The sequence below is a fragment of the Xiphophorus maculatus genome, chromosome 11, assembly GCF_002775205.1.
Source record: "Xiphophorus maculatus strain JP 163 A chromosome 11, X_maculatus-5.0-male, whole genome shotgun sequence".
NCBI lineage: Eukaryota > Metazoa > Chordata > Actinopteri > Cyprinodontiformes > Poeciliidae > Xiphophorus > Xiphophorus maculatus.
In genome coordinates, this window is record NC_036453.1 from 578,628 (window position 1) to 600,407 (window position 21,780).

Below are 21,780 nucleotides of genomic sequence, written 5' to 3' on the forward strand. Positions count from 1 at the left end.
GGATCTGGTTTGTGGGGGAAAAAAAAAAAGTCCTATAAGTTTTGCATTTGAGAAATGGAGGAAAAAAACCCACTAAAGACCTGAGCCATCTGAGAGGCATGATGGGTCCATCTAGAGGTCCTCTGCTAGTGAACGGTTCTTCAGGAAGAGCACAGACTGGTGTGAAAATAAGATCCACATTCTCTAAAGCAGTTTGTCTCCACTTTACCTGTCCATCACCGGGCCAACACAAAGACGAGACCACCCACACACCTTCAGGTTTTAATAAATCACTTCACCTGTTGGCTAAATAAGAGCAAACCTTGAAAAAAATGTAAATTTTTCTAGAAAACATTTACGTAATTAAAGTCAAACAACTGTCACAAAGAAACAAATGTGGATGGTAAACTTTGTTTTATTGGACCTTTAAACTCCAGATTCAGGACTTCATATGGCCATGTGCTTTGGTACTCGATGGTTGTTACACAAAGTATGCTGCCAGAGCTGCCATTTTATCTTTGGGTTTTTTAGGGTTGCCACGGCGTCCCCTGCCCCGTCCTCGGCCTCCTCGCCTCGCCCCCCCGCCTCGGTGCATGGAGTGCCTCATAGTGGCGTGTTTGAGCTCCACCACGTCCTGGAAGACGGGATCGCAGAAAACACAGCCGGTGTGTTGGGTCTCGTTGTCAGGAAGTGGAGTGCGGGTCTTGTTGAAGTCCACAGCAACAAGTGAGGCGTCACAAGCATCACAGCTCTCCTGCGCCACCTGAGAGAAGAGTGAGAGGCCAGGAAACCTGAGGGCAAGCTCACACACAGCCTGACTGTAGTGTTTGGTTTAATCCAACCAGGTAGCTGAGAACATTAACCAAACAGGTCTGATTTGCAGGTGTAACTACTGGTTACACAGTTTATACCTGCAGAAATCATGTACCATTCCCCTGCTTCCCCCCAATAATGCATTAAGTGATGTCCTGACTTTATTAATATCCAATTATGTTTGTTTCAATTGAGGCCAAAGTCAAATTCCAACAATACGACAAGTTAACCATACATTTTGAACTTCTGCCATGTTTATCTTGATTTTGGACCAAATAATACACTTATTAGAAAAAGTCTCATGAAGAAGTGTTAAAACCGGGGAAAAATTAGTTCCAGCAGGATAATCTTTGAGTGAATCATTTTGAAAAAATGTAACTTGAGTATATTTACACTGTGAAAAAAATCCCACGTTAAGAACTTATTCATAGTCTCATTCAAATAAATATAACTAAAGCTTTTTGAAAACTTCCTACTTTATTTATATTGTATCTTTTTAAAATTGATACAAAAGATCAATTATATTTTATCTTTTTTAAAAAGATAAAAAATGTTGATGAACTTTTATCATCACATAATCAATGACTGGCTGACTAGCCTGACTGAGGAACATGTTTATATGGCTGCCATAAATGGTGAGGCAAATGGTGCAGGAGGTTAAAGCATAAAATCCGTAAAGATTACAGCAGTTAGGGGTCACCCAACCCTAAGCTCCATTATAGCCATCAGACACAATATAAAAGCCAAGCAGATGCTTGGAAGGAATACGCTGGACAAAATCTTTTCTGTCCTCCAGATGGAAGCATGTGGAGTTTTCTAGATTTGAACCTGAACTCTGTGCTTTCATCAGATGAGAGGTTTGATTTTCAGCAGAAAACACTTCAAGTGGATCTGGTGCCAGAGAATCCCAGACTCACTAAGTATAATGGAAAATGTGTGATGCTGTGGGCCTGTTTCTCCTACCAGGGCATTTTAAATCAAATATATTGTGTATTGTGACAGACAACTAGAAACAGGTCACTGCTAGGTAAAGATCTCAAAGATGTAGCCAAATCAACACAGAAATTGTTCATCAGAGAGAGATTCTGTCTTCCTCCATGCTCCTCCCAGTTTAATGAACTGAACTCTGTAGAAACCCTGCACTCTGAACCATGTGTGCGTGTGTGTGTGGGCATGCATGTGTGTGTGTCTGTTTCAACTTAGCAAAATCTTTCAAGGAGTGCTCTTCTGTAGACAAAATGAGGCGTACCACAGAAATATAAAAAATTAGGCCACAAGTATTTGTTAATAATGGATGTGTCTTAAAGTGGGATTTGTTTCTCAACTGAAAATTAAAGTTAGGATTTTTATCAGGAATGTTTAGAATAAAGTCATGCTGCTCCAGAATGTATTTTCCATCTGTATGCATGGTTAGCAGCTGACGTGACGCTAAACATGAGTCTAATATGGAGGCTGAGTCACCAGACAAGGCTCTCTTACCTGGATTTTGTGTGCATGCTCAAAGAAGTGCACCACTACATTGCACTTGTTGCAAGCCATTCTCCATTTTGGTCCAGATGTGGGATCTAGCACCAAGATGCCACTGTCACACTCCACACACTGGCCGATGCCCAGAGCGTTGAGGGAGTGCTGACAGGTTGGATGGGTGCATTCATTACAGCCCATACCTGGTGTAAACACACATGATGGTCACATCACTGAGGACTGATGGGTAGAAAACTAGTCATCACATTATCACCCAGCATAGCCTAAAGTCCTATCAAACACTCACAGTACCAGATTATAAAGTCCAGGAGCCTCATGTATAAAAAATGCGTAGTTTTCATATTAAACCTTCTTTAAGTTCTGCTCAGAACTCCAGGATGATCAGTCTGGATTAATATAAACGCTAATAAACCATCATCAACAATTCCCAGGAGATCAATATGATCTCTGAACAAACGCTCCCTCTGAATCCTTCCATTGGCGATGTTCTCCATCAGAGCCAAAGCGCTCCTCAATTACGCGGCTCTCCTTCGCGCAGCTACTTACATACGTCTGATTATATACACACCTTGATCACCTTAAAGACAATCAAACCTGCTTGGAGTTCATCTGCTGATCCAACCCAGTTTTATCTCTTTAGTGAGAATGAAATGACCTCACAGATGGATGCGCTTCGCCGCACAGACCAAAACGTTGCATCAAGACAAAAGTTGAGGGAATTTATTATTTACATTCTAGTGAGGTTTTCACGTCCTTTTATTTTTATTTTCTTTATTTTGTGTCCGTGTTAGGTAATTGTCTGAGGATAAATGCGGTTCAGTTTCATTGTTTACCTTTAAACATAAAATATTAAAATCATGAAAAAACATCGGGTTTGATGCTTTTTGGACTAAATAACTGAATGGAGTCAGATTTCAGTGTCTTTATGTGAGTTTTGACGCTGTGTAGTTTGTTATTGTCCACAAAGAAAATGTGCGTGCTGCTGCACATTTTCACAGCTGGTCAAAAGTTTGCGTAGATTTGTGCAAACTTTCACGCCACGTTCAGTTTTATACATGCTGACTTGTGCGTAAAATATGGTGCCGCAAATGTTTTGTGCATACGCACTCTTTATACATGAGGCCCCTGGTTTTGTCTTTATTCCCTCACTTAGTCCTGATTCTGGTGCCAACTTGCAGACAATCATAACAGACAAAAGGGAAGCCAGCTTTTCAGATCAAATTCTAAAGGTTCATCAGAGATCAGAGATTCTTATGCACCTTATTATATTACAATGAAAACATGGCATTTCTGGAACAGAGTCAACAGGAGTACCTTTCTTCATGTCCCTGAAAGGGGGGTGGCTGAAGCAGTAGGGACACAGTGGGTAGCTCTTGCCCCGGGCCCCAGACGTCCACAGCACCAGCTCAAAGTCATCCAGTGGGCAGCGGAGCTCCTTGTACAGCTTGATGGCTCCATTCTGCGGGAGGCTGTAGGTCTCGTCACAGTGGGAGCAGTGGAGCCGGCTAGGCTTGGCCTGCAGGAACAGGAACAGCTCAGTCACTCTGCTCATACCTCCAATATGCACTCAGATTAGTATCATCACTTCCACACAGCCACAATACTATGATGGAAATAATATCCTGTTCTCTTAAGGGACTATAACACTATGAAGTGTTACAGTAAACAGTAAAAGTGTTACAGGAGTTGAACAGAAACACAACTTGTGCTTTATGACCTCATCTGGAGAAAATACCTGCAGCTCATTTGAACTGTTCCATCATTGTGTGAAATTAAGAAGATATTATTTTTCTCATAACAATGTTTCCAATGCTTGCTGAGACTCCATCCAACTGATTCAATGATGTATTGGCATGTGAAGAACCTGCACCACTTGGAATACAATTGCCAACAAAATAACATTCCAAACTGCCCCGTATGATGTAAATATTGCTAACAGATTTTACAGTGACAACACAGTTCCATGCATTATAACCTTGGGTTTGTCTTGTTGCAGCTATTCTCTTTATGTCAAGAAGTGGCTGTTCTCACAGAGCCAAGGTGTGGTTCTGCTGGAGGTTTCTTCCTGTTAAAGAAGAGGTTTCTTCCTGTTTCTCAAGAAAACACAGTAAATCCTTGCAGGTCTGAGTGTAGCTGCTGGCTTCTATAAGCACTTTATGTATCGCACTTCTCAAAATTACATCACACTGAAAATGTTGTGGAGACATAAATGGCTTTCAGGCTCAGTTCTCCTTTTTTACATTCCAAATTTGTAAAGTGCTAAAAGCAAATTAAAATTATTCTCTATTCAGTCCTACATACAGAGGTGGAAGGCACAATGGCCTCAAGAGGGCACCAGAGCGCAACAGGTTTACTGTAAATTTTGTGATTGCAAGCAGGTTACTTGCTGAAATAACTCTAATATAATTTGTCAACTTTAGTTACAGAAATAAAACTGTACATAGAAAATTCATTATGTAAGTATAGCTTTGTAAAAGCAGAAAAAAGAACACCACATGATAACATCAGAAACATGAGGAACAACAATAATTTCACTCAGTGCTAACAACAATGAGTTAGAGACCATCAGAGGTTTCTAATAAGGATCAACTGTTACTCCTACTTTAACAACCAACATAACCAAAAAAACAAGAGGTCAGATAAAAGTTTAAAGGTGTTCATGTTTTCTCAATCTGAAGGGGGCGCTCAACTCCACAGAGTGTTGTTTCACTGATGGCTGAAACAAAAATGGCCTCATGTTGTTGTCAATATGATACGTAACTGTGAGATGAACGGAATCACATTTACAGTTTGGAGGATCAAACTATCAATCTAGAAACTAGCCAGAGAGGAGCAAATGTCTTGATGCTCATTTCCAAAATGCCACAACAGTTCATGCTAAACCTGCCTAAATCTGAAAACTTTTGCCAGGTCTGCAATACTTTACCATTTCCATATATCTGCCATAATGGCTTATCCTTGCAGGGTCTCTGGCGAGCCAGCAGTAGTTCGGTGAGAGGGGGGACACACTGGACAGTTCCCAGTCCATCGCAGGACAACACAGAGACACAGAACATGGACACTTTGACTAGATCCACTCACCTGGATGTATTTCATGAAACGGTGGCACTTGCCACAGCGGGAGAGGGGCTTCCCAGTGGCAGCGATGGGGGAGAAGGAGACCTCCATCAGTTCATCCATACCTACACACACACACACACACAGTCACGTTTTTAATATATTGTGGAGACTTTACATCGACTTGCATTAATTTTCTACAGCCTAACACTTACCCTATCTTAACCATCACATACCTAACCCTAACTAAAATTCTATTCACACATTAGTCCTAAATCTGACCCCTGACCCAAAAACGTGGTCCCTTGAAAGATTTGGTCCCCACAACGTAGTATGTGTCAGGAAAATGATCCCAAAAAGGTTTTACAAACAAATGCACACACACACACCCTCACACACACAGTCTGGACAGGATCACAACAGAACCACTAGCCTAGCAACAGCTTGCTTTTTCTTACTACGACTAACACTCATTACAACTTGTACTTTATTACTTTATGAACAGTAAGTAAACCTGAAAAACAGATATTTTCATACACTGTATTATAATACTCAGAACCTTTTGTATATCATAAAATCAACTGACCTTCCTGTTTTAGGTCAGTTAGAATTACAAAGATAATTTCTACTTAATGAGTAAATAATGACAGAAAGACATTTCTGAGAATATGTTTTGACTTTAAACCAGAAGTTTAAGACTGCTTTGTCTTCAAACTACTTGGGAAAGTCAAGATGATGAAGTCATGTTTTTCTAGGTTTCTGATCAAAGTATTTGATTCACACCTGTTCATGTATTTCAAGGCAACATCTTAAAACACACTATGTGCTTATGTGACATCATGGAAGATGAGAATCAGCCAAGACATCAGGAATAGGAACATGGAGCTGCAAATGTCTGGTTCATTCTTGTTTGCATTTTCCAGATTTCGGAAGGTTCCATGGTCATATGTTCAAATAACTACATGGAAATATAAATAGTATGGCAATGAGCAGCCAGCACACTGTTCATGGGGGAGACAACCCAAAGTAAAAGTTAGTGACCACATACAGGCGCTGCTATGAAACAGGTTCTGTACCAACAGAAGCTGAAAGATGGCGAATAAAGCATTTCTCCAAAAATAACATGAAAGTAAGATTGCAAATTCACTCATGGAAAAATACCTTAACCTTTGGGGAAATGCCCAATTCTGTGATGAAACAAAAACCTGAACTGTTCAGTCATAATGACCACTGATAGATCTGGGGGAAAAGGGAGAAGCTCAACCTTGAGAACACCGTTCCAACTGTGGGGCTGTTTTACTGCAGAAAGACTGATGCACTGCTGGTACCACAGGAAGTCATTCCTGCCTGTTGCCATCAGATCCAACTCAACTCTGAGTGTTTTTAAAATCTAAGTTTTCTCTGGACTAGAGTAACATTTTTACATGTGCATGATTCTTATTTTATTTTGTCTTACATTTAGTCATACTTAACTTACTTACAATATCACATGTGTATATACAGTATATAGATTTTATACATTTTATATCACATATTTTATCACACACCCTAGATGGTTGTAAATGGTTCTTCTTAAAGGACAATGACTCTTTTCATATGGTCAAAGTGTCTTAAAAACAACCATGTCAATGTTCTGGAGTGTCCATCAAGAAGCTCGGATCTCAGGCCCACAGAACATTTGTGAGCAGAGCTGAAAAGGTTTGTGACAGAACGACAAACTTGGCCCAGTTCCACCAGTTCTGTCAGGAGGAATGGGCCTGAACTCCAGTAAAGTACTGTGAGAAGCTTGAGGAAGGAAAGCCAGAACACCTGACACAAGTCATTCAATTTAAAAGGCAGTATTGAGGAAATAAATGCAAACTCAATATTCCGTAATTTAGCAAATAGAAATGATTTGGGTATTCCTAACTGACTTCAAACAGGAAACATTCAATCTGATTTAAAACAATGGTGATTGTTGCCATTGGATCTTAACTGTCCATGTACTGCTGCATGCAGAGACAGTTACTGGTTGTGTGGTAAACCTACTGGTGATGGAATCAACAAAGTAGTGAAACTTCCTCTTGAAGATCTCCAGTGTGTGCTGCAGCACCTGCTGGTAGTTAGCTTTCCCCTGAGCGATGAGGTTCAGCTGCTTCTCCACAGCGCTGCGGATGGTAGGGAGAACCAGCTCTGCATCTGCACACCCAGACAGACAAAATATGCCTTTTCTGTCAACCACTTAAAACAGGGCTGTTCAAAGTGTAGCCTGGACCATTAATGGCTCCAGCACTGATTTTGTGTTTCTCCTGACCATGATTCAAGAATAATACAAATTTGTTTCGCCAGCACAGGTTGTTGATGCAAATGGACACTTTATTTTTAATTAGAACACAATTATAACAACTAAATAAAATCTTAGGTTCAATATAAAGTATTTCCTATGTCTTTCAATAGCTAAACTTTTTACTTTTTACATTTAATACAAAAAAAACTTATGTAAATTTAGTCACTCAAAAACAGACTTTGGTTCACCCAAAACTATTTTTATTAATTTATTAAACTTTGCAAAATAAAGCAAGTATTTTCAAAGAAAGAGTGGCTGCCTTAAAATCACAAAATGGATTTTATAAGACAGGACATTTGCATCAGTTGCCATAGCACTTCGAAACCAAACCTTTTCATCTGAGAGTAAGAGGAATGAAAGAAATGTACCTGTTTTGTAGTAGCCATGTACCAAGACAATGCCCAGGTTGGTGGGTTTTAGTCTGCGTCCATTCTCTACTGTCACATAGTTCCTTTGACAGACGTTGTTGATGTGGACGGGGATGCTGGCATCAGTACCTGAAAGGCCAAGGATACTTATCAAACTATTATTACATTACGCTTTCAAAAATGTTGTTATGGAGATTTTTAAAAATAATTTAGTGGGTAACAATTAACATAGCGCATATATCGTGGAATCAAGTTGTGAGAATTCTAAAAATACTATCAATAACAATTCCTGAAAATTAGCAGCAAACTGATTGCAGTTTTCTGGCCAATCACTGACCGTTATAAAGCTTTACCTGAAAGTAGCTAAATATGACAATGTTGTTCCACTTCAGTTTTTAAGGCTCTAAAAGCAGTTTGTAACAAAGTGGGTGCTTCACATTTTACTGTAGTCAAACTGACAACAAGTTTAGTGCCTCTAGTGCCTTTTAGAGTCTACAGTTAAAACGTTGTTTGACTGTTGACACTAAAAGGATTCAGTGTCAGAGGGGAGAGTCCTGCAGGCAAAGCTTTTACCAATGCCATGTTTCTCCATGAGTGTGATGAGTTCTGCCTCGGTCAGGTAGTGAGGAGGGCTCGTCTGCTGCTCTACCAGCTTGATCTCCTCCACTGTAAAAGTGTCTCCACAGTCGCAGGCGGGCATCGCTTCCTCCAGAGGAATGCCCTGCCAGGGCATCACTGTGGTGTAACCTGTGGACACATTCCAACCAGAGGAAGAACATCAGTTGTTTCAGCATGTCTTCACTGGATAAGCTATTGAAACAAGGTTATTTTGTAACTGCAGAAAACAAAGACAGCAGTAATCCTAAAAGTGAACAGAAAATGTGGACAGAGTTTCTGAAGAAATGAAACTTCATGACCTCATTCTTCTGGACATATTTCTCAAATGCAATCACTTTCTCCAGTGCAACTCCTATTGTTTAGGCGCTGCACTGCAATATGAGGGTAGCGTCACTTGATTGATTAGAAATCCATAACTAACCACGCTCTCTGTAACTGCACAACAAAGAGCAGTCAGCAAAAAAATGTGCAGTTCTTTGATCAGACATCATAAAGTCGGTTTAACAAGCCTAAAGTAACAAGAAAAAAATTGCATTTCCTGTGAAAATGCAGTGTGAATGCTGCATGCTGAATGTTTTTGGGGAAAATTGCAAAAGCATTTGAAGTTAATTGCAGAAGATTTGGTCAAATGTAAGAAATGGGCAGAAAGAGCAGAACAAAGCATAATCCTGCAAAGTGCCTATAGGAAAACTGTTGTAGAGGAGTAAAAACTTTTGAACAATGCAAAAATCCCACCCAAAGTACTAAAATTGTAGCTTATAAAGCTAAATTGTAAGGTACATCAGCTTATAAGGTAAAATTAGCTAAATGGCTAAAACTATCTAAAATACTAATGACGACATCAAGGCTAGTCCTAGCATTTTGACTTACAGTAAAATGCTAGGATTGTAAGTCAGTCCTAGAATCAATGCAGAATGAAAATCCTCAGATAAAAGCTAAAATTAGCTAAAAAGCTAAGACTAACTTAAAAACTAATGGTAGCACCTAGGCTAGAACTAGAATGTTGACTACCAAGAACATACTACCCAAAGAGTATTGAAAATTCTCTAATAGTATGTTGTCCTGTCCTGTTGTCCTGCTGTTGGAACAGCAGTAGTAGGAGTACAAGTAGAAGCAGCATTATCAGTAAAAGTAGCATAAGGTAGATTAAAAGTCATATGGTTGTAAAAGAGCCACTGTCCTCACAAGGCTGATAAATAGAGTATCGCTTCTGAATGTGTGAGTTACAGCTGCATGAGGGGCGGACACTGTCAGAGGCATTTTGCTGGAATTTAAAACATGAAATGCATACAGGATTCACAGTAATTAAATACAATCAAAGGACCCAAGGGAGCAGATTTTATATTTTTAGCTTTGGTCTATCATCAGGTAAACTTTAGACAACAAATTTTACTATCATTATTTTTTTTTCCATCTCTGATGAAAAAGAAGAAGAATGGGGAAATTAAAAGACAAGATGACAAGCAATTCCATGTAGATCGAAAGTTTACCATGGTACGATGTGTTACAGGCAAAAACATCAGACTTTAGCTCAAATCCCACAAAGACGAGACGAGTTTGTTTAAGGGATTAAAAATCCAAGTGTTTAAAGATGATTGCTTTCAACTCCATATTGGAGCAATGCAGACGCCTGGTTTTACCTGGTGAGATGAGAGTTTTCCCGCTACATGAGAAGGCCTCTGTGCCAATTTTGAAGTCTATAGTGGTTTGTAGGTACTGGCAGTCCTGACTGACAGTAGCAATGAAATGTCGTGTGATGTACTCATACAGGCGCCAGCCATCACTCCCTGCAGGACAGAGGAGAGGAAGAAGCTCTGAGACTCAAATGACCGAGAACAGATGCATTTCACACTAGTGATATTCAGACTTTGGTATTTGTGTGGGCCATAAATCTTTTATTTTCATGAAAAATGCAAGACATAATTTTATCATTTTATTTTTGACTACTCAACTATGGTCTGTTTTTCATAGAAAATGAGTCATTAACTTACTATAGACCCAATTTACAAATAGTTGAAATTAAAAGAAAGGTTTATGGTTTCTTGAATGTTTAGGTTGAGTAGTTTTCATCTAGAATATTTCTTTTTAATATCTAATTTTATTTCTCCATTTTCCTGCTTCATGTCTACAGAAGAGGATTAGGGCCACCTCTCTCTTCTCCGAATCAGAAATGTTTGAATTGTTTTTTGCACAAACGGACAACAAGACTCAATTCTACCAAACAAATGTAGGACGGACTTTTCTTGTGAATAAAATGCAGATTTACAAATCTCATAACACGGAAGAATTATGTGATTATTATTATTATTTATGTGATTATTTTCATACATGAACAACATAATTGAAATAGACATGGGAATGTTTTGGTTATTTATTTGGATTTTGACATACATTCAAATAGAATCAGAGTTCTGAGAAAAAAGTCAGCTTTCCTTTTTTCTTTTTGTGGCCCAAATCCTATGTCAGGCCATGGCCCTCTTAATTTATTTATATTTTTTATTAATTGTTTTTATTTGGCTTTCTTTTCCTTTCAGCCATCGTACAGAGTCTTTCCTTTCCTGTCAATGGACTTTTTACCTTTGTGTTTTAAATTGAGGTTTGAGTGACTCACCCAGTTCCCCCTCTGATGCAGAACGCATGGGGGTAATGGGTGGATGGTCTCCTGCATCATTTCCCTTCCTGGGCCGGTTTATGCCGGTTGAAAGAAGCGCTTTTACCTGTTGAAAAGAATTTTTAAACTCCGAATAAAATCATCTAAATATATTCCGATTGCCATGTCCAAACGCAACACAATGTATGTAATTATGTGTGCACTCATCCTTGAATATAGTAGGCTGACTAATTTTGTATTCTCAGCACCCATTTAGTCCTACCTCTTCTGCCCAGATGGTGTTGTTGATCTGCTGCTTCAAGGTTCCCTTCAGGTCAAAGTTCTCATGGTAGAGGGTGGTTTCAGTACGTGGATAGCTGATGTAGCCCTGCGTATAGAGGCGCTCTGCAATCTGCATGGTATGCTGGGGACCCATACCTGCAACATCCCATCAACTAAACCTGATCGTCCACAAAACTGAGAACTCCACTTTAAAGTTTCTTTAATGTCATAGTGAGAAACAAATATCAAAACAACTAAAGTTAAAAGATCCAGAGTAAGAGTTTTCAGGGAGATGCACACCACTACCTTGTACATCCAGCAACTTCACAAAGAAAGAGTTGAGCTTTTCACTGAACGAGGGCTTTAGATATTCTGGGATTTTATTGGACAAAATATAAAGATTAAATATTGGTGGAAAATTGTAGTCAGAAAATTTACAGAAAACATATCAAATATCCAGTATATTAAGTAAAGAGACAATCCCAACAACCTCTACCTTTCTACCAAGTGAGGCATTGCTTGTTTTTGTTTTAAATAGTTTTTTTTATACACCAATAACCCCAGACTGCATGCTTCTTTGCTTCACTGTTTCCACTCCTGTCAGGCAGATCTCAGTCTGCAGAAGAGGAAGAGTGGAACAGTTCTGTGGTGCTTATCATAAACTCAGTTACAAAATGAAACAGCCTGGTTCCTACTTGTGTCTCATATGTCTCACATCCAACTGAGATGGCAATGCTGTTGCTAAGTACTGAATGATGCTCCTGGCTCCCTGCAGGGCCTAACAGCGTTTCAATATAGATTTAGTGAAATCTGGGAGGAGGTTTAATTGGCCAACCTTAAAAGCAATCAGTGATTATAGTTATTTGTTGAGATGTATTTGTGAGCCAACAGAGCCCAAGCACAAAGATTAAACTCATAGATTGTAGTTATGGTAACAAAACAATCAAACTATGAAGACTGTTCTTTGTTCTTTTACATAGTAAACTACCCAGCTGCTTTAGATGTTTCATTTAAATGTTCATTTAAAATATTTTAATCTGTCTCTGCTGAAACCGCCGCATTGTCATTCTCTGTAAACAAATGTTGTAAAGTCTGTGTTAAAATGTTAGGGGCTTCTGAACTCTATAGTTGTGCTTTAGTATTCAGGATTTTCCCAAGAGCATTATAAACCTGGTTGACCGCCAGGCTTATAATACACTTTTCAGTCCTTTTCAGACATCTCTTATAACATTTACGCTGATGACATTCAATTGTATTTTTCATTCAAACAAGTGACAGCATCAACAGGACAGTTTGCAATCCTCCTCCAACGTTTATCCTGTATCAGTGACTGGCTCTGCAGTAACTTTCTGGTTCTAAACACCAGTAAAAATGAGAGTATGATTACTGCTCCCAGTCATTTGCATCAAAATATGAGCCAGACAATTGCAGCATTCTGTCTGCTGGCAAAATAAAAGGCAAAAAAATCTAAGTCTCATTAGGCTTTGAGTCGCACATTAAAGTTGTTTCCCGTTCTTGTTTCTTACGAAACATTTCTAAAACAAGACATATTGTTTTGTTTTAGACCAGGGAAGTGAAGAAAAGATGAAAGTACATCGCTTTTAATATCCACCAGCCCTCTTACAAAGTAGGGAGAAAAAAGGAGGATGCCACCAGTTTCAGTTTACTTCACAATGTTGGTATTTGGTTCAAACCCAGTTCAGAAATACCATTTATTATGTGCTGCCTCCATCATGAAAGGTGCTTTATAGACAAAATTAATTGATTGATTGATTGATTGAAATAAACCAAGGTTTTGTCATAACACAATGTAGCCAGGTTTGTTAGTTTTGATTTCCAAGGCGTAACGAGGCAGTTTATCATAACTCAGCAAATGTAATGAAATGAATGTGCTGCAGTCTGAGTGTTATTGTTAATGTGTTTCATCCTTTTGGGCAAAGAACATAAATAAAATGTGTAACATTTTTAGATTTTAGGTCTTTTGCTTTAAGTAGTTACTTACTGGATAGTTTTTTGTTTGTGCTGCAGAGCCACTGCTAGCTCCTCACTTCAGATGGCTGCTCCTCCCACATATTGGACTAAACCATTGTTCTAACAATAGTGGGAAGGACCTAAAAAGTCATCCTTATTATTTTCTTTTCCTTTTCTCATTGATATTGTTTAAATAGAAAGTTTCTTTTAATGATTTATTTGGAGGGGGGCAATTCTAGACTTTTCCTAGATTGGTGGGGTCATGACCCCCTGACTCCTGCCTACTACGGCTTGATGTCAAAGCAAAACCGTCTAATGTGTTTTATGATTACTGATCGTTCAGGAAAACATCACTTACCTAAAGCAGAGCTGGCCACTCTCAGCATCTCCACAGTATTCAAGGCCTGAGGCCTCTGTTTGACCTTTTCTTTTTTACTCACTGACTCCACCTGCATCCAGAAACAACTAAAAGATTAATAATACTACCAGTCAAAATCAGGTGCTACAGTTCTAGTAGTCACATCAGATGATTTTCAGCTAATCAGCTTCAAAAGGTTTTGTCTATCACATGTATTGTTACTCCACACAAAGCTGAAATATAATAATATCTCCTGATAACTGTCAGGAATGATCCAAACACCAATGTCCTCAACATGGTTATGTTCTGAATCTTACCTTGGCCTCTTTGGAAATCTTGGCCAGATTGACAAACATCTGCCCCACCTCCCTGTCAAAAACCCTGACCCTGTTCCAGTCCAGAGTCAGAGGCGTGTCCTTCCCTTTGAACACCTGACCGACAAACAGCAGATTCAGCATCCTTGGCTCAGAATAAGCCAATAGTTCAGCACAGAGCTACCATGTAAAGAGTTACACCACTGCAAACAGCATGCAATAAGAGATTTGACTGCAAAGAAGTCTGGGAAAACAATAAGTGTCACTGTCTGCAGGTATATTTTAACCAGATCCATTCCTTACTCACATAAAACACAAGACAGCTGCTGGCAAAGTACTAAACATGAACCATTAAATATGTAGAACCCACGCTAAGAAGTAATGACTGATCTACGTGACAAGAACTTAAACTCAATAAGGGATTCTATGTACCTTTGCCTGGAGAACCCAGTATGTTTCAGGTTTGAAGGACTGAATCTTATCATGGCGCTCCACACAGAAACCAAGTGTTGGGGTTTGACAAGGTCCAAAAGAGATCAGGGAAGAGTCTAAATTCCCATATTTGCCCTGGAAGTACTTTGTCTGGAATCTGAAAAAAAAAACAACAACAAAAAAAAAGCAGGTTAAGATTCAGTATGAAGATCAGACAGGACCTGTACTGATTAGAAAATAATTTTATAATTAACAGATACAATTAATTAGTTGGTTACAACAACTAATTAAGGCACTACATGCCTGGAAAATACATGATACTGAAATACTATCTGAAATGTCACAATGTCAGTGTGATTGTACTTTTGTAGAACACATATAATTAGAAAATAATTTTATAATTTCTAAATATGAACAGAACTTTAAAAGTTCATTGAAAGCAGCCAAACTGGCGGAAGAAGCCAGCTGTGTGAGGCTGGAGGTGGAAACATGCCGTGTGAAGGCGCAGCCGATTCGCAGGTCCAACTCCTGACGAGCATCCACCGACAGCGCTTCATTCCTGTTGGGTTCTCCGAGGCGGTTCATGGCGTTCCAGATGTCTGTGTCGGTTATGGAACTGAATTTGGCCCGGAACACAGTCTGATCCCTGACAATGCCTTTATTCATCACTGGTTGGATGGCATCTAGAACCTGCAGGTGAAAGGATTCCTTTAACAATGACAACAGGTTCAACAACCTAATTAACATACTTGCACATACTTGTCAGCTCAGTCTATGTAAATATATTAGTGAATTTGTTTTCAGCCTCAATTAAAACATGTATTTTCTGTGGAGATTTGGCCTACATGAGGTCAGAGCTACCTCAAAACAGATGTTCTCGCCTTCTTTATCACAGTCCAGCCATAAAACCACATAGTCACAGCCTCTGGCTTCAACCTGGAGAAACTTCACCATGCTGAGTTTAGGATTGGCCTCCTTCTTTTCTGTTGGAGCTTTGCTGAACAGCTCTGCAGGATCTACTTTGTCCCAGTTGTTGTATTTTCCTAGAAATAGAAAAATATGCACTCAGATACTGATTCCACTAGACTTTTTTTTCTTGCAAAAAAAATAAAATACTTATTTTAAAAATAAATTGTACAAACATTTTAGGGAAAATAAGGAGTTGGGGTTTAACCTAAAAAACATAAAGAACTTAAAAGCTTGTAAACATTACATTTTGTTTTATTTTCCCTATGAATATGAATATTTCACATAACAAATATAAGAAATGAAGGAAAAGGAGCAGAAAGAAGCACTAACATATCTTCCTCTGTTCACAAAGGAATTCACAAGGAGAATTAAACTCGGGTGGCATGACATTGAGATACATAATTGCAATATTGTAACAGGTTACTGTTACAATATTGCAATTATGTATCTCAATGTCTTACCCTTGTCTTACCCTATCAATGGCATTTAACTAACATCTTTCTGACTCTTTTTATCAGTTGTTTGCATAGAAGGCAGTTAGGGTCCATTCAACTGGCAAAATATATATTGTTAATATGCACAGAATAAATTACACATACAACATGTAATCCAGCCAAAACGTGTATCAAAGCAGTCCTTTGCATTGTAAGATTGCACACATTGATGTTGATAAGATGACTGCAGAGTTTGTGCAGCTCTACAGATAAATTTCTCCACTATTTCTGAATTACATTACAAGAAGTCAGTTTGCAGGGAAAAGAGAATGCAGCTAAACTGCAGGCACCACAAACTGTATAGTTACAAGTTTAACTTCAATATTCATAATATTAATTTAAATATAATTAATTTTATAAATTTATAATTTTATTTTTTTAATTAAAAAAAAGAAAGCTCTTTTTTAGAACATAATCTGCTTCACCTAGATTATGTTGTCTCTCCCTAACCGCTAATTCTCATCTTCTTCTCCCTGTCATGACTCAAGAATGGCTGAATCAACAAACTGACTGGATTACAAAAGCAGTTACTTAAAAAACGTGGGAACGCATAATTTACTCAGTACAAAAAATAAACAAAATCAAAAGAAAAAAAATAAACAGAATTTTCTTTTCAAATAAATATTCTGAAACAAAATCATAAACCTTTAATTGTCTGCTTCCCTTACTATGAGATGTAGCCTGAGCACTTGTATTCTGTAAAGAGTTCAAATGATTCCACTTACATTGTTTTTTTTTTTAAACAAGATGACATTTATATTCTTCAAGCAACAAAATACTATCAAGACTAAGATGGAGAAAGAGCAGGATCCAATATGAGAACACCCACCAATAAAGTCCAGACTCATCACATGGCCACACACAGAGGTCATCTTAAAGCGGACGGTCTGGCTTTGAAAACTGCCGTTGTATTCATGCACTGAGCATGCTCCATTGAGCCCTTTCCGACTGGTACAGCTTCCTTAAAAAAGAAGAACAACACAACATTGGAGACTAATTATTCATCCAATTGACATTTGTTTTTTAATAATAATTTCCATCTGCCACACAGGGTTGGCACAACTGGTGAGCAGCTCTGTGTTGTTCTCACTGGTCAACTTCTCATGAAGTAAACTCCAAAACAATATTAATGCAACACTTTAGACCAGGGGTCTCAAACTCCAGTCCTGAAGGGCCACTGTCGTACAGTTTTTAGATGTGCCACAGGTACAAAACACTGGAATGAAATAGCTTAATTACCTCTTTCTTGTGTAGATCAGTTCTCCACAGCTTTGCTAATGACCTAATTATTCTATTCAGGTGTGGTGCAGCAGAGGCACATCTAAAAGTTGCAGGACTGCAGCCCTTGAGGACTGGAGTTTGACACCCCTGCTTTAGACGGATGAAATTATGAAAGGTTCTACAAGATACTGGTCGATTTGTACCCAAATCCTCCAGCTGACTGCAGGGATTTCATTTTTCAGCATCACAGAGAGTCCAAAACTAAATCCAACAGAAAACCTGAAGTGGACTGTAGACAAGAGATATGTGTACCATGTCAAGATATGGGATGCTGACTGACTGAAAGTTGAAACTAAATAAAAGAAATGTGTAAATGTTCTAAATAACAGGCATATAACGCTACCATTGTGGGGAAATTACACTGACCACACACACATATCTTTGTCTCTCAGTACAAGTCATCAGAAAGGGAGTCATGGACCTGATTTCCCTCTGACTTTTCTTTAAAATAGGCTTTGTCACAATCACAAGCCAAGGTATTTGATGACAGTCCATTTAGAAATTGTGAACTTATTGTATAACACTATGGGGTGCCGTTTGTAACTGTTACACAATCAAAAATTAACATTAATAGTTTGAGCTATTTAGCCTGTCATAAGAGAAAAACCTTAGGGTTCATTTTTCAAATATTTTCACCATGTTTTTCATTCATTAATAAACGTCACAGTTTCAAGCTAAATAATTATAAATATTTAGCTAGCTTAGCCTGGAAATAGATCGTTAGCCTGCAAACTAAATGCTTAGATGGTAAACTAATAATTTAGCTTGCTAACTATTAAGATTGAAATTGTGATATTTATAAATGAAATAGAGGTGAAAATATAAATCCAATTTTTCTTCTTGTGGACTGCTAAATAAGCCACATTATTGCTTATTGCCGCTAAGTTTTTATTTATATGTCTTTAAAAATGACAAGCAAGCTAATACTAAATATTTCGATTAAAAATATATGTTTTATTAATTATTAATTAGAACTATATTCTAAACTTGCTTATATGGACCTCCAGACCACAGATGTTTGAAGTTAGTTTAGTTACAATTAATATTTTCTTCAGTTCAGCTTAGCATTTAAGCTTACAGCAAATCATGTTAAAAGTAATTTTTTGTTGCTGCATGATGCTGGTTTCAACCGAATATACAATCATATTCAATAAATCTGAATATGCATTCCGATTAGGCTTCTCTGGTTAAAAGTATACCTTTTGAAAATGAAAACCTTCAAACAGGTATTAAACATCTTTGTCATTAAGTCCACATTTTTGTTTTTAAAATATGCAATATTTTAATCTTAATGTTATTTTTTTCATGAATTGTAAACAGGAAATCATCACAAATAACAAAAATAAAGGATTGAAAAGATCAGCCTGAGTAATTACTTAACTAATTATTTTTTCACCAAGTGCAAAATATGAACTTTTTTATTAATATTGTAAAAAATAATAAATATGACTGTATAAACATAAGGAATTAATTCCGATTTACCTTTGGAGAGAATTTTGGCGATCGACTGGGCCAAAGAAGGTTTCTCTGCCACCATCAGAACAGTTCTCATTCTGAATGATGAGAAAAGAATCGCTCCTCTAACAAAATTCTGTCTGGGCCGTTAAATGACTGTGGAAGAAATAGGCACTCGGCGAAACTACTTAGCCAGAGGTAGTAAGGAAAGAACACCTCACAGCCTAGAAATCGTTTAAACCTTTCATAAAGTATAATCATACAGCGTAGAAAAGTCACTTGCTAAAGGCAAGGTTGTTTATTTGCGTTTACTTCCTTCTTCCTTTGTGTTTTATTGGCGGATGGCAACCGACTTAAGGTGCATTTACCGCCACCTACCGGACTGGAGTGTGCTCATCAATGATACACAGAGCGAATTTAATAATACTCACCTTAATGGTGTGTATTGTGCAAATTCACACACACACACACACACACACGCACGCATCCCAACACATATATGTATATGCACATGCATACACACACACATACATATACTTTTAAATACCATTAAATAACCTAGTATTTTTTTAAATCAAATTAATTTATTTCTAATAGATTTTGTTTCATTTCCTAAAATATTTATAGAAAATCGTTTTTATTTTAAACTTCTACATTTATTTGTACTCCTGGCACATTTTGCTTCAATGTCATCTGTTTCCATCTTGCATTTACTTTCGGTGCCATGTGTTACATATAAACAGACAGGGAGAGGAAGTTGAAAGGGTCATATGAAAGCCCACATTTGAGGACATCCACAGAGAAACGTGAAATTGAGTTTTTGTAACGTTGTTGCAACACATAAATCATTGACCATGGAATTTTTTCTTGTGTTTTTTTCCACTGCTATAGCCTTCCTCTTTACTTGTCCAGTTTCTGCAGATGAGTCCAAACAGGGGTGCCTGAAGCTGCTACTACTGTACCACTGTGCGTACCTTGACATTTTCCTTTTAGTAAAAAACGATAAGAATAGTTTTCGGATTTTTTTCATCAAACCCTCTTTACTATTAACAGTGTTTACTATTAACAAAATTGTGGAGAAAAAAAAAGATCATTTGTGTCAAAACATCTTGCACGTAGCCCACATCTGGGTGAGTCTGTAGGGGTGGGCACATGTATGACCAAAGCCTAAATGTTATTGGTCAGTTTACTTTTTTTTGTTTGTTTGTTTGTTGTTGTTTCGCGAAAGGGTCACCCAATTGGACAACAATGACATGGTCTCTAGGTTTTGGGATTTAGTTTTTTGTGTATTTCTGTTTTATCAGTTGTTTTCTAGTTCACTTTAGTTTTACCTTTCAGGGTCATTTTTCTTTTTTTTCTCCGAAGAGTTTTTGCGGCGCTAGTGGCTCGTATTTTTTGTACAGTAGGCAGACTCTTTAAATGACCATTTAAAGAGTCATTTAAATGGCATCCAACTTTGCTTTTTCAGTTCACGTGTGTTTGTTTCTCTACATGGACAGGGGGCTGAACCACAGTTTTTCCATGTGTAAACAATCATACCAAACTCGGCTTCTTATAACAAAACAAGTGTCAGTTGGTTGATTATCAGTATGTTTCCTAACATTTCGGTGAGGATTGGGTAAATTAGCCAATCCTCACCAAATGCTATGCTACTCTCCGATAAGAGTAGCATTGCTTTAAAAAAATGTACTCAAGTAAATATAAAAAAACATAATGCAAGCATTTTCTCAAATAAACATAGAGTAAATGCTACTTTGTACAACCTACCACTGATTGTGGAGCTCTGCACAGTGACACAAGGCAAAGGTGAAAACGGGCTCAAGGATCAGAGCAGAAACATTTGGGACCTATATCTTCACCTCACTGAAAGACTGTGATCAACTTCCCAAAACCAGATTGAGAAACAGAGGCCATCACCTTCTGGTCAACTTCAACCACTGTTAGGATCAGAATACCATCAGTCAGGATGCATTACCTGTCACATGTGGTTATTGGGCAATCGGTAGGGTATTCCCAGGACAGGTTGCTCCATCACAGGGGAACACATGCAGGTCAGGCAACTATAAACCCTCACACCTATGGACAATTAAGGATAACCAATACCATTAGCTTGGACTATGGGAGAAAGCTACAGTACCAAGAAATAATTCATGCAAAAGGCAAGATACAAACTCCATACAAAACTGCAAGCCAGGATTCAGTACCAACTGCTCCACTGTGCAACCTCTTTCAAACTTTCAAAATAACACTATTCAACAGGACACCATTCAAACTTGCACACCCACCAAGTTTTATTATTGCACAGAATAATAAAACTGTGCAATACATTGCCTGAAAAGCAATGTTTCTATCCAATTTTTGGGCATGACTGTAGTGTTTGTGTGTATGTTTATGTGTGAATGTGTACATGTCCATTGTAAATTAAATTTGAAGCTATATAGAACTGAACAATCTGATGACTCACACATGAACACTTGATAGGATGAAGGGGACTCCACTCAGTGACATGGCCTCATCAGCATATGCTGCCATAACTTTTTATTAGCATAAAAGTACACCATCAAGGCTAAATGCTAATAACAGAAAAAGCACAACGAGGGTGACTAATATGTCCTCACATCTTGTTCTAAGTTTTGGAACACGTAAAGTCCAGCCTACTCGTTCTCATCAATACCTCAACCAATCTGATCAGATTTGGAGTCATAATGACAAGACCATGGCATATAAATAGAGGAAGGTCCAGGCACAGGTTCCAAACTGGTGCCAGGCATAAGTTCAAAACCAACAACTGACAAAAATCTGAAAGAAACAGAAGTTGGGCTTACATCATGGAAAAATTTCAGGTAAGAAATGTACCTGTTTGAGGATTGTAATTATAACGACTTCACATTAGTATCCAATAAAACTTAATAGATAAGTAAATTAAATAACATGAATTCAAATGTTCTTTCTTTTAAGACAAATTGTAGTTGTGACATGTGGAAATAG

The 21,780-nt window shown here is 38.0% G+C and overlaps 1 protein-coding gene across 1 annotated transcript; it reads right to left on the reverse strand.

The window, feature by feature from the left end:
* Window positions 1-376: 376 nt before the first annotated feature.
* On the reverse strand, window positions 377-19,112 carry top3b (DNA topoisomerase III beta). Its single transcript, XM_005807389.3, has 17 exons — window positions 18,820-19,112; window positions 16,886-17,017; window positions 15,455-15,636; window positions 15,087-15,283; window positions 14,594-14,750; window positions 14,165-14,278; window positions 13,848-13,938; window positions 11,520-11,674; window positions 11,258-11,363; window positions 10,287-10,433; window positions 8,602-8,775; window positions 8,029-8,157; window positions 7,363-7,512; window positions 5,359-5,459; window positions 3,592-3,793; window positions 2,272-2,459; window positions 377-742 (listed from the first exon to the last, which is right to left on the reverse strand). The coding sequence occupies exons 1-17, from the start codon at window positions 18,887-18,889 to the stop codon at window positions 461-463; spliced, it is 2,577 nt and encodes an 858-aa protein (XP_005807446.1). The 5' UTR covers window positions 18,890-19,112; the 3' UTR covers window positions 377-460.
* Between the last annotated feature and the right edge of the window lie 2,668 nt (window positions 19,113-21,780).